This window comes from Myotis nattereri (assembly GCF_964212035.1).
Source record: "Myotis nattereri genome assembly, chromosome: 1".
NCBI classification, from domain to species: domain Eukaryota; kingdom Metazoa; phylum Chordata; class Mammalia; order Chiroptera; family Vespertilionidae; genus Myotis; species Myotis nattereri.
This window is the reverse complement of record NC_138075.1, coordinates 179,636,666-179,649,515: the sequence shown is the minus strand read 5'-3', so window position 1 is coordinate 179,649,515 and position 12,850 is coordinate 179,636,666. Positions and strand designations below refer to the sequence as shown.

Here is a 12,850-nt window from a genome sequence, read left to right as displayed (position 1 = left end):
TAACTTAAATTTTTTAATTTAAATTCTTTATTGTTTAAAGTATTACATGAGTCTCCTTTTTTCCCCCATTGACCTCTCCCCAGCCACTGTTTGGGTAGATTTTTAGAAATTGAAGACTAACATTGAGTTCTGTCAGAATGGACTGTTTTTTAAGCAGCTACAATCATTTCAGAAAATTAAAATTGTATTTGCATAAATAACAAAAGTAATCTCAATAAAATAAATTTAGCTCAATGGGAAATTCACCATGCACTTATGTTGCTTATTTCACCACTAACTGGTGAACACTTTGCTACACACTAGCATCCGTCCCCAGGCCATTGCTCCCTGGCTCCTCCCACTCCAAAGGATGCCTTTAGGCCAGCACCTGTCCTTCATCTCAAATGGTCATGCAGAGAGTTCCACAGGTGAGGGAGCCTACATTTTCTTTTCAATATATTATTTTTACTGATTTCAGAGAGGAAGGGAGAGGGAGAGAGAAATACAAACATCAATGATGAGAATCATTGATTCTCTCTGCCTCTTGCACGGCCCACACTGAGGATTGAGCCCACAACCCCGGCATGTGCCCTGACTGGAATCAACTGTGATCTCCTCGTCATGTTCAACCACTGAACCACATGGGCTGGCCTACATTTTCTTAATGATAATAATTTACAGGACTATAGAGTCTGTATTATCGTACTATACCCTGGGGTTTTACTTAACTGGCTATTTTAAACAATTCTTTATGTCATATATCTGTGTGTGCATAATTGTGAGTTTTGCCATATTCCCAGAGAAAATTACACAATTTTTTTTTTCTGGCTGAACCTAGATGGTAGAGGGGGAAACCCCCTCAGAAAAGAAAAATGCTGCCTTTACCAGTACCATGAAGTTCTTACTTTTGACTTAAAATCTTATTTTTAATATCCAAATATAGGCATGAAGCCTTTATAAAGAGGAAGAAAATTAAAGTCGAAGCAATTTTCCTAACTTCGCTTTACTAAAAGAGTGTACCGATCAGAAAAAAATCAAATTATATTTCACCTCCATGTCATAAGAAGCCCCGTGATTTAAGTTTAAAAACAAACAGTGGCCCCCGCTGGCATGGCTCGGTGATGTTTCTGTCTCTCTCTCCCTCTTTGAAATCAACAAAAATATGTTTAAAAATAAATAAAAACAAACAGTGTGGGTGTACATCACGGGTGTTACTATTGCTTGGAGCCTTCCAGGGCAGTATATACATTTACATCTGCTTACTGGTGAATGAGGGATTGCGGCCTGAGCGTTAACATAACCTCAGGTTCAGCCAAGCAGCTCCGCGGGGATTTAACGGGTTTGTGGAACCACTCCAAAACCGGTGCTGTGCTCTCCTCTTTCTTTGCCTTTCTGCTTCTCTAACTCTCCCTTTTCAAATTAAAAAAAAAAAAAAGAACGGGTGGTAATGCATCATTTATAAGTTACCTTGTTATTGCAGAAACAAAACACTGCTTTGAAAACCAAACAAACTCCTGCTGCGCACTCCAGCGCGTTTGATGGAGGCCCTTCAAAAGAGTCCCCGCGCGGTGGAGGTTGTTTATTGGAGGCTTCGATCCGTACCTGCTGTCCCCCTCACTCCCGGGAACCTTGGCGGCAGATGTTGCAGCGCTCGGTCGTCTCTGAAGCGGCGTTCTGTCCCGGTCTCCCCACCGCCATGGAGTCAAACCGCATTAGATCTCTGTATCTGTGCCTAAGGCAAGTTTGGGAGCGCAGCTGTGTCCACCCCTGCTCCTACCTTTGGTGTTTCGGGCCTCCAGGCAGCGGTGAGACCAAAACGGTCCAGCCGCTCTCAGCCTCCTCCGCGGGCAATGCGGCCGCTCGCTGGCGCTGGGGAGGCCGCCGCCGCGGCCGCAAACAGATGTCGGCGACAACCTGCAGGCTCACACCTGGCCGCGGCCCTGCCCTCGCGCCGGCGCTGAGACCTTCATGGCTCGGAGGGGGCGCAGCCACAGTCAAAGCCCGCGCCTGGCGCCCGCTAACGCACCGCCTCCTTGGCAGGAGCTGGCGGCGCACAGAGGGAGCGGGAGCGAGGGACGCGGGGATGGCTCGCACCGCTTTGATACTTTATGCCTGAACTTCAATGACTTGATCAAGGACTTCAATTCAGCCGTGAATTCTGCAAATGAGCCCGGTGCGGCCTCCGCGTCATGAAAGGAGAGTATTTGACTTGCAGAATAAGTGTGCGTGACTCTGGGTTTAGTGCTACGTTCGCTGATTTGTTTATTAAACTGAACTCTCAGGAGGCAGAATCTGCAGTAAACAACTTATAAATAAATGACAAGATTGTTTTCCAAGGTAGGAAACGCGCCGCTGACGAGGCAGAGGTTCTGTTATATTGGAGCCATCAGCCACGGCCTGTTTCTTAAACATCATAAGGTTTGTTCTTTTTCCTTTTTTAAGGAAAAAGACTATTCCTTCCTTTAAAAATTCGGAAGTGAAAGCACTCTTGTTTGTTTCCTGACAATATAAAACAAACTGCATTCAATTCCAACTAGAATATTTTTCCAAAAGCCTACCTAATTCCTATAACATACAGATTGCTTTATATTTACAGACACACACACACACACACACACACACACACACACACACCTCCTACACCATTAAACAAATACTTCATAAGAAGTATACTCAGTAGTAAACATACACCAGCTTTTATGAGTACAGGAAAATAACAAAATTATGTGCAAATGTTATTCACCAATTTATATTGGGGGAAAAATGCAATCAAAACAACTCCAACACTAACCTTCTCATTCAATGATTTCCCGGCTACCAAGAAAATCCAACACAAAGAGTCTTGCCACTGGGACATCTTGGTCCGTGTTAGGCACTACCTCAATATTTGTTGAATGAATGAGACTAATGCATCCTTTCAAAAACCAAATACATCAACTTATCCAAACTCAAAGATCTCTTCTGTTCCCAACCTATTCAGGTTTTAACCTCCAACCTCCATACTTCCTAGTAATCCACAAATGATAGTATTCTTGGCTGCCTCGGAGACTTTGCTCATGATGCTTCGTCAATGGAAATGCTCATTCTACCTAACTCCACCTGATGAAATCCTACCTTTTTTCAAAGACAAAAGGCTTATGTTTTTGAAAAAACATCCAAAATTCCTCCAAAAGGAAGATTTAATCTCTCTTACTGTATACACCCAAGATCACATTCTGGAGAAAACATTATTTTTATATGTATATGTCTCGGTTCCCAAACAAATTTCAGGTTTCTTAAGAGCAAAAGCTACAGTTTGTATACCACCTGCCCCCTTGGTTAGTATTACCTGATGCCATTACTTGTACATATTTATAATAAAAATTATTTAATTAAATCAAAATTGGTAGGAATTTTGAAAGACTGAAAAATAAATTTTAATTATGGGAATTAAAAGAACATATAAAGTATTGGCAAGAGTGCTGAGAGCATTGTCTGTTTTTGCTGGCCAATATATCTTCAGTGTTAGCAATTCCCAACACATGAACTAATGTCTAACATGAGGAAGAGAAAGTCTAGCATATTGAATGATAAGTAGAGTTGCTATATGTTGTTGCAGAAGCAAAACTCCAAATCATGCGTACATTTAAACAGAGGTACCATTAAATATAAGACCACTCTATTAACCACAGAAGTCTAGTAATGAAAAAGTCTGCTTCAAAAACTACCTCATTCTCTCTACCTGTGGTACTAGCAAAGGGTAAATGATCTGGGAATATTCCAGGAATAGTTTCTCAAATTAGATTTCCTAAATGGTTGAACTCAGATATTTCTGAAATCACCCCCATCTCATAGGAGTAAAATCGTAAGATTTAGACATGTTTGTCTTTTAAATACCATGACAGAATCATACAACACTAAATATAACTTTAGCTTGGCACTGTAAAATAAATATGAATCTCATCACTTATTTATCCTTAAAAAAAAATAGCTTATTGCACCTGAATGAACCGAAGTCCTCTGAAGCTGAAGTGAATGATGTTCAGGGTCGTGCTGACACATAATGAAAACATTGTTGTTACCACTAACAGTGGTGTGTTTCTCAACAAAACTCACTATTGTTACATATCAAAAGGTTTTAAACATTTCTTTTCTACATTGATACAATAGCAAATAGAGCTAATATATTAAAGAAATTATAAAACTGGAGGAATTCTAGACAAATCTCCAAAAACAAAAAAGCTTCAAATAGGCTTACTTGGTAGAGAAAATGCATACACATGTGTATGTGTATTTGTATATTTCTATACATATGTGTATGTGTGTATATATTTCTATAATACTTTCAAAGACACTTTCAAATATTTAAGAAATTAGATTCATCAACTGTTGGAGGCAGGGAAATAACATATTTATACTGAGAAATAGAGGCTCTGAGGAGTGTTCTCCAGTCTTCATTGCTAGGAAATGCTAGAGAAAGACTTCAATTCCTAACCTGGAGTCTGTCTCCCCAATGGATGAAACCTCAGAACATGAGGTCATCCAAGTCAAAGGCTGAAGCAAAGAGTGTGCTCATTAAAGCAAGTGTACAATGGGCCATACTTTTTTATGTATTACTTGAAAAGGGACTTATTAAACTGCATCTTGAAGATGTATTCTAAAAACAGATAATTTATTAAGCACCGTATATAATAGTAGATGATAATTCCTTCCTCAATTGTACTGAGGGCTTTAAATTCTTTTTGATTATTATTATTTCACTTTCATTATACAGACCCACGCAGTCAGCTTCTTCCCAACACATCCTCGCATACAAACCTCATCTCCTTCCTGAGGTCGCATCAAGGAAACCCGGTCGTACTGCCGCCGCAGCAAAGCCCAGAGCGCATCCAGCCGACCCTAAAGGGAACATATTTGTAAATTCCTAAGGAAAACACGCAACCTTTATTAGCTGAATACATGAGTTAAAATGAAGATGGTACAGCCTAATCACTGCTCTCACTTTTTTCATAAATTAAAATAAAGAATAAGTAAGTAATAATAAGAGGAGGTCCTTGTTGCTGAGAACATATTCAGTGGCTATAATGCAGACTGAATGTCTGCTATGTGATGGACCTGGGTCCTCCTTCAGAGATTTGGGTGCGGAGGACAAAACGAGTTACAGTTTCTCTGGAAATTTCAGTTAAATTACATAAAACTTGGGCAATACCTTAATTGGTGTGTACCACTTTGTCTGAGGAGGCTGGTAAGAGGGCCTGGGTCTAGGTGGCCTCGGCCGGATGGGTTCCTCTGTTTCTTCAGGGATTGTCACCACTGCATTTTTGGCTTTCTCTAGCCTTGCACCTTCCTCAGTAGATCCTTTATCACCCCAGCGAACCTTTCAAACGAAGGGGAAAACATTATCTCAGACATACAGTGTCTTGGAAAAATAAGTTCTGATTTAACCAATGGTCCATCAGTTCACCACTTCAGAGTAAAAAGAAGATGGTTAGTAGACTAACTCTAAATTTCTCCTCTTCTGAGATTTAATGGGTTTACCACCATTACTTATGGTCTTAACATTAAGATCCCAGAAAAAAATAAAAATAAAAGGCCCTTTGTATAAATCTAGAGTTAATTAAAATTTGAAGCAACCATTTTTCCATTGTTTCAAATAAGGAATTAGTTCATAATGCATGATAGTCTATAATCCTATTCTTTAATCGGATAGGGCCCTCTTCCAGCTAAACACATACCCATATATACTGATGGCACTGAGGAAAATAGACGATAATAATGGTAATTACAATTTATGGAATGCTTACTATGTGCCCATCTGCATTTAATTCATATAAAAATGCAATGAGATACTGTATTTTGCCTTCCAGATGGGGGAACTGAGACCCAGAGAGGTTAAGTGACATACCCAAAGCCATACAGCTAGTAAGTAGCAGGGCAGAGATTTGAATGCAGATAGTCTGAAATAGGTTATTAAGTTTCAAATAGGTTTGGATTTTATAAATGTATTTTACACAAAGGAGTTCATTGCTCCTTCCAAACTTTTCATAAAGTTTGATTGAGGCAAAATGTATGGTTTAAACATTTATTCTTCAGAAGTAAAATAACTATATATGTTTTTTCCTTACTTTTGTAAAGCTTGATTTTATAAAGTAACTTTCAGTCTTTAGTTCCTGTTCTCATCTGAGTATGGTTACTTGATAGAACAGTTTTTCATTGAGGACGACAAATTTTGAAAAAAAAAAAAACTCGGTTATGGAAAGAAAATTTCAGAAACACCAGGGATTTCCACAAATTTTAGGGACTTTTGTTCTCTGAAAATTCTGGACATTGAAAAACCACAGGGTCAACCGATTGTTTTCTCTGTTTTAAAATGAACAAGAAATAAGAGCTAAATCTGAGCTCAGCTTTTTCATGTGTGAGCATGTGAACAAGATGCAGCCCCTAGAAAAGGCTTATCCAACCAAGAGCAGTGGAGAAGTCCAAAGCCAAGGGCATTACCAAAGATGACAGAGGTAACATAAATGAAGCTCTAGATAGAAGTAGGAAGGCCTGTCCAGGGCACACTGATTCAGCAGAGTTAAGTGATTTCTACAAAGTTAATGACCTCAGTGGGTTGGAATACAGATAATCCCTATTTACAGAAAGAACTATTCCCCGCTTTTTGGTAAGGATTCCTTAGATGTTTTTAACTTTTTTTTTTTACTACAGTTTTAGAATAGGCTTTCAATTTCAACTGGGCCCTATTGACTCATCAAAATGTATCTGTATCTCTCAGTGTGATCAGTGGTACTAGAATGTTCTTTATGAGGGTGTTAAACTGCTTTAAACACCATTAAACCTTTAGAGCTAGATAGCTGGCTCTCCTTCCAGAGAAATGACCTTCTCTTTCAAATCACAGCACCTTCACCTAGATAAACTAAGACTTCTAAAATCTTTAGATACAGCTAAATTGAACTACAAAACCCTAACATCAGGACACATATCCTTGCAGTTGTAAAGTCTCAATTTTAAGGGGAGAAACAAAAAATGGAAAAAGATGCAGCTAAGTAAATATATAGTATTATAATTCTGAAAGTAATTCAGAATAGAAGTATAAGAAGATACATTTTAGATCCATTTAGAAAAGATAGATTTTAATGCTCCTCAGCCTAACCTTCACAGCTGGTATCGCAAAGGTCATGGTAATCATCTTTTCCCTCCAAGTTTCACTGAAAAACCAATCTCAGATAAAGAACCCAAAGCTGATTAAACTAGAGTTCTGACCCAAGGTGGCATTTCCAGGAACTCAACTATCAAGACACTACATGTATGAAATATGGTTGCTGAGTTCTAAAGGAAATTCTTCATGTAAATCTACTAGTGTTAGTTCATGAAGTAGCTGTTTTGTCATCATCACCATCAGACAAACAACATAACAAACGATCTCACTTCATCTCAAAGTCTAACTTTATAGTTTTCCTAAAACTCTTAAAAGCAGTTAAGTATGTACACAAGTATATGTATACATTTTAATATTTTAGTTTGACCACATTGAGATGGTCACAAAGGATAAAAGAATAACAAGACTAAATCACCAAAGGGAGACTTAGCAGAGTTCATATACATGGATATTTTTTCGGGGGGGGGGGGGTGGTTGGCAAAGTAAGCACAAGCTAGATAATTAAGTTCTTCCAACTCTGCTTGACTTTCATGATAAACAATAATATTCCATAATTTTCAGAGCATATTTGGATGACTAGAAGGTTATATTATAAAGGAGCAATTTCAGAATCAAGTAAAGAAACAAAAGCAGTTTCACGCTGAATTGGCAGAAACACACATTTGAAGTCATTAGGTATTGTGGATCAGCTGTGCTAACAGCTGTTATTAACATCAGCTCAATTCCAGTTTTCTGCAAATTTCCATTACCATAGTTCTAACTAAAATCCCTATACCAGCTTAAAATAGCATTAGTTATGAAGATTTGTTCTGTAATTCAGATCTGGTCATAATTTCTAGAATTCCTTTTACTTTCCCCAGTTCAATGTATTTTTTCAAAGAAAATGCTTTCCAGGTTTAAATAGGCAAAATTTTAAAGCAGATTATGTGTTCTGTTTTCCCTCTCCAAGTTTAGGTAAGTTCATGTTTGAGAAAGTTTAATGATGTTTAACGATCACTTCAATTTTTATTGTGTATTTTTAGGTATTGCATTTCCCCTTTGTAATGTCCACATTTAATTTTTCATTTTTTGTCATTCTCATTCCCATTTCCATCTTATTGATGGAATACACCATATAATGTAGCCAGAATTATCTAAAGCTAAAATGGATCTCAATTATTAAAAGTGGGTGAGTCCTTATCATAATGTTTTCTCAACTGAATAGAAACAGGCAACATAATTTCACGTGTTAAGAGAATAATGCTTAAAACTTAAAGTACAAGTTATTAAAAAATGTGTGTGAATCCTTGGCTTTCTTGAGCATGAACCAATAATATAGCCTTTAACTTAGGACCTATTCAGCTCATGCCTATGCTTTTCTTTAGAAAGAGATCTCAATCTTTGGGACACTGAAATATTGAACTAGCAAAAATCTGGCATAATTCCTAGAGTTTTAACAAGAACATTATTTACTCATCTAAAATATACTAATATATTACATACTAACACATCTGTATCTTGTTGTCATGTGGTATTTTACAAGTGTAGATTTCAAAATGGAATTAAATTTATTGTTCTGAATACAGGATTGGGCAAAAGTAGGTTTATAATTGTTTGTATAGAAAATAATACAATAACTAGTAAATAATAATACAATAATAAACTATTTCACATACTCAGAACTATAAACCTACTTTTACCTCACCCTTATGAGTTCAATATGAAATAAATAAGGAAAAAACGGAGAAATATATAGCACAAATTGAAAATCACTCCATGCAGAGAAAACTATTCTAACATTTTGTGGTATATCATGTCAAAACTTTCTTTTCCCTTTGTAAACATCTTTTTACACATTTGAAATGAGGCTAACTAAGCTAAAAATAAGTTGTGATGTCATATGTAGATATCCAAATTAACACTTTTATTTACAAGTGTATTTTCTATATACAAAGGAATATCTAATCCACTCTTTCCCACCCCTCCAAGGCTAGAATGGCATAGCAAAGTCAGGCTGAAGGAAAATGACCTTCCTTCTGTATCAAGCAACAAGAGCTAGCCCAGTTATGGTCTTCATACTACTTGATATTCCCAATTGACCACAGGCAAACACAGATGCAATATTCTCTCCAAAAGACAAACTTAATAGATTTTAGCACTTGCCTTTTTCATGGCTTATAGGCAATTGAGGTTCTTGTCTCCGAAGATATTTCAACAATAGAGTGGCAAGCTTTTATGGATAATGTGCATTATTTTAACATGTAATGTGCTCAAGAACATGACAATCACTATCAGATGACTTGAATAACCATTTCGATAATGACAAACATGTTAAGTAGGCCTAAGCTTTTTTTGAAAACTACTGAAATTTATTCTACAAAGAGGAAACTTTTATTGGGAATCTGAAATTTATTGAAGTGTTTAAAAAAGAAAATTGCAACAGTTTTGAGGTTGCTAGTTAGCTAATTGACTTCTGCTGGCAGTGATGGGACAAAGCAGATATGACAGAAGACATGTGCCATGACTGCACAACATAAAAAAATTCCTTATCAAGAAGTAAAATTAAAGAAGAAAAATATCAAGATCTGTGTTTAATAATGAAGGTAATATATCAATGAAAAATTCTTTCAATTCTCGTTGGGGTGAGATGCTGGCATATTTGAACTAGTAAAGGGCTCAGTGCTGGCAATGATTGCATATTATTAATTAACTAGAGGCTCAGTGCACAAAAATTTGTGCACTCGGGGGGGTGGGGGGGCGGTTCCCTCAGCCCAGCCTGTGCCCTCTCGCAGTCTGGGACCCCTCGGGGGATGACCACTTGCTGGCTTAGGCCTTCTCCCCAGGGGATTGGGGCTAAGATGGCAATCAGACATCCCTCTGGCAGCCCGGCAGCCCTCGGGGGATGTCCACTTGCCAACGGGGAGCAGACCTAAACTGCAATCGGACATCCTTAGCGCTGCTGAGGAGGCGGGAGAGGCTCCCACCACCACCGCTGTACTGGCAGCCATGAACCTGGCTTGTGGCTGAGCAGAGCTCCCCATGTGAGAGTGCCCTGACCACCAGAGGGCAGCTCCTGCATTGAGCATCTGCCCCCTGGTGGTCTGTGTGTCATAGTGACCAGTCATTCCCAGTCCTTCTGCTGTTAGGGTCAATTTGCATATTACCCTTTTACTATATAGGATAGAGGCCTGGTGCATGGGTGGGGGCTGGCTGGTTTGCCCTGAAGGGTGTCCCGGATCAGGGTGGGGGTCCCGCTTGGGTGCCTGGCCAGCCTGGATGAGGGGCTGATGGCTGTTTGCAGCTGGTCACACCCCCTTCAGGGTGGGGGTCCCCACTGGGATGCCTGGTCAGTCTGGGTGAGGGGCTGAGGGCCGTTTTCGGGCTGGTGGGCGGCTGAAGCTCCCAACCTCTCCTTTTTTTCTTTTATTCTGGGATTTATTTACCTTCTATGCTGTTACTGGAGCTGAGAGGCGGCTCCAGCTCTGAGGCCCTGCTCCAGCTTGAGGCCTCGGCTGCTGAAAGCAGGTATCTGGGGTTTGTTTGGCTTCTATAATTGAAACACTGTTGCAGCTCCAGCTCTGAGACCTCGGCTGGCTGAAAGCAGGTATCTGGGGTTTGTTTAGCTTCTATAATTGAAACATAGTTGCTTTTGGAGCTGTTGCTTTCAGGCTCAGAGCCGGGCCGGGCCGGGCCGTGGCAGGCGGGGAACCTTGGCTTCCTCCATCGCCGGAGCAACCAAGCTTCATGTTCGCTTCAGCTGCCAGCCACCATCTTGGTTGGCAGTTAATTTGCACATTGCCCTGATTAGCCAATGGGAAGCGTATCGGAGGTACGGTTAATTATCCTATTTGTCTTTTATTAGTAGGACTAGAGGCCCGGTGCATGAAATTCATGTACTGGGGCGGGGCACTCAGCCCAACCTGTGCTCTAATAAGCTAGTAATCAGACATCCCTCTCGCAGTCCAGGACCTCTTGCTCCTTACCACCCACCTGCAGCGTAGACAAGAGGGAGAGGCTCCCATCACTGAAGCTGCTCTTGCCTGCCATGAGCCCAGCTTCTGGCTGAGTGGCGCTCCCACAGTGCGTGCCATAGCAACTGGTTGTTCAGCCAGTTGCTCCACTGTTTGGTTGATTTGCATATTAGGGTTTTATTATATAAGATTAATCACTTTGAAGAATATTTATGTGGTGGTAGAAGACCTCATTTAATTTCTAAAATATAATATTAAACTTCAGTTCATTCCACAATTTGAGTCAGTCAAAAAGTTCAATGCATTCTAATAAAAGATATTTAATATTAATTATGATTGTTCATAAGTGGTAACTAAAAGCTGTATATAAAAAAAAAAGCCTCACATGTGTTTCCTCTACATTTGTGATAAGGTCATATCCATACTATTGAATATTTTAACATTTTTCTCCTCAAATAGCACATAGCTATTAGATCTTTTCAAAGATGAGTATTGTTGCAATTTTAAGTGGCTGGCTTCTTTAAAATTGATGTTCTCTGCAGTAATTTTTTCCAAAATACTGAGGAAATTCCTAACTTTGTTTTGCCCTTTAGAAATCAGACATGGTATCAATGCAGTTCTTTGACTAATGAAGTTAGTTCTTCTTAGAGAATTTTGAAATGGCTAAGATGATTCCATAGAAAAAGAATATCTGCAAAAGAACCAGTGTTAAGTAAAAAAATGGATGTATTGTGATATTGAATTATAAAAAGTATAGTTTCCATGGCTTCATAGTTCCAGAAATTCATATTCCAAATTAGTAGCTTCTATTTTTTTAAAGATACCAACCTCCATTCTTTTAATTCCTCCAACCCCTCGACCACCATAATAGGAAGCATCCACAGTTGGCCATTTCTTGTTTGGCAGAGGATCCTCTTCCTCCTATTTAGATACAAGTTTAAAAAATCGGTTCAATTACATTTTTAAAATATTGCTTAGTCAGGACTGGTTCACACTGAGCCATTTTTCTGCATAATGCAATTCATGTGTAAGAAACACAGACAAGTTATACATGAGACATGCAGATGTGTGGATGCTTAGGGCATAAATCTCCCCTGGAGTTCCAGAGCACAGGAGGACTCCTTCTTCTCCACAATTTTAGGGAATCTCCCTTATTCACTAAGTTACCAAACGTTGCTATGAGCATCATTTGTTTTGTTTTTCTATTCATCACTTGATATTTGAAAAGATAAAACATTAAAATTGGGAGAGCATTTCAATAACCATGTAACGCATCAAAGTATGTGTATGTTTGAGTTCGGTGAAGTTTGTACTAAAAAGATACATAGTTGAGAAGCTTTAAACATGCATAAGACAGTACATGCTGTATTTCATGTTGCTAACACATTTTTGGCTAAAAAACAGTTATTTAAAGTACAATAGCCCGCTTTTAGCTTTTATCCCCCCTCCCCCTCAAACCTTCATTGGATGCCTGAAACTGTGTATAGTACCAAACCTAACATATACGGTGCTTTTTCTATACATACATACCTAGGATATAGTTTAATTTATAAATTAGGAAATTTCATGGTGTTCTTGTTGTAGATCTTAGCAACCTCAACTTTTTTTTTTTTCCTTATTGAGAACTTTCACCTTTTCACATAAAGGAAGCACTTTACACCTTCTATTTGGCATATCCAAACTGCCAACATCATTACTCTCATACTTTAGGGCCATCACTAAATAAAATAAGGGTTATGTGAACACAAGCACTGCACTACTGAGGCATAGTTTGGTAACCGAG

The 12,850-nt window shown here is 38.8% G+C and overlaps 1 protein-coding gene across 2 annotated transcripts in view; it reads right to left on the bottom strand.

The window, feature by feature from the left end:
- Nucleotides 1–12,850, bottom strand: part of ANTXR2 (ANTXR cell adhesion molecule 2) — a 138,887-nt gene that overhangs the window by 53,619 nt on the left and 72,418 nt on the right. The window contains exons 14-16 of one of the 2 annotated variants that reach the window (XM_081099790.1): nucleotides 11,896–11,988; nucleotides 5,168–5,335; nucleotides 4,777–4,857 (exon numbers count right to left, since the gene is read on the bottom strand). In XM_081099790.1, coding sequence (XP_080955916.1) covers nucleotides 4,777–4,857; nucleotides 5,168–5,335; nucleotides 11,896–11,988 — 342 coding nt within the window. Of the gene's footprint in view, nucleotides 1–4,615; nucleotides 4,858–5,167; nucleotides 5,336–11,895; nucleotides 11,989–12,850 lie in introns of those variants that run through there. The other variant, XM_081099789.1, reaches the window with a different exon arrangement.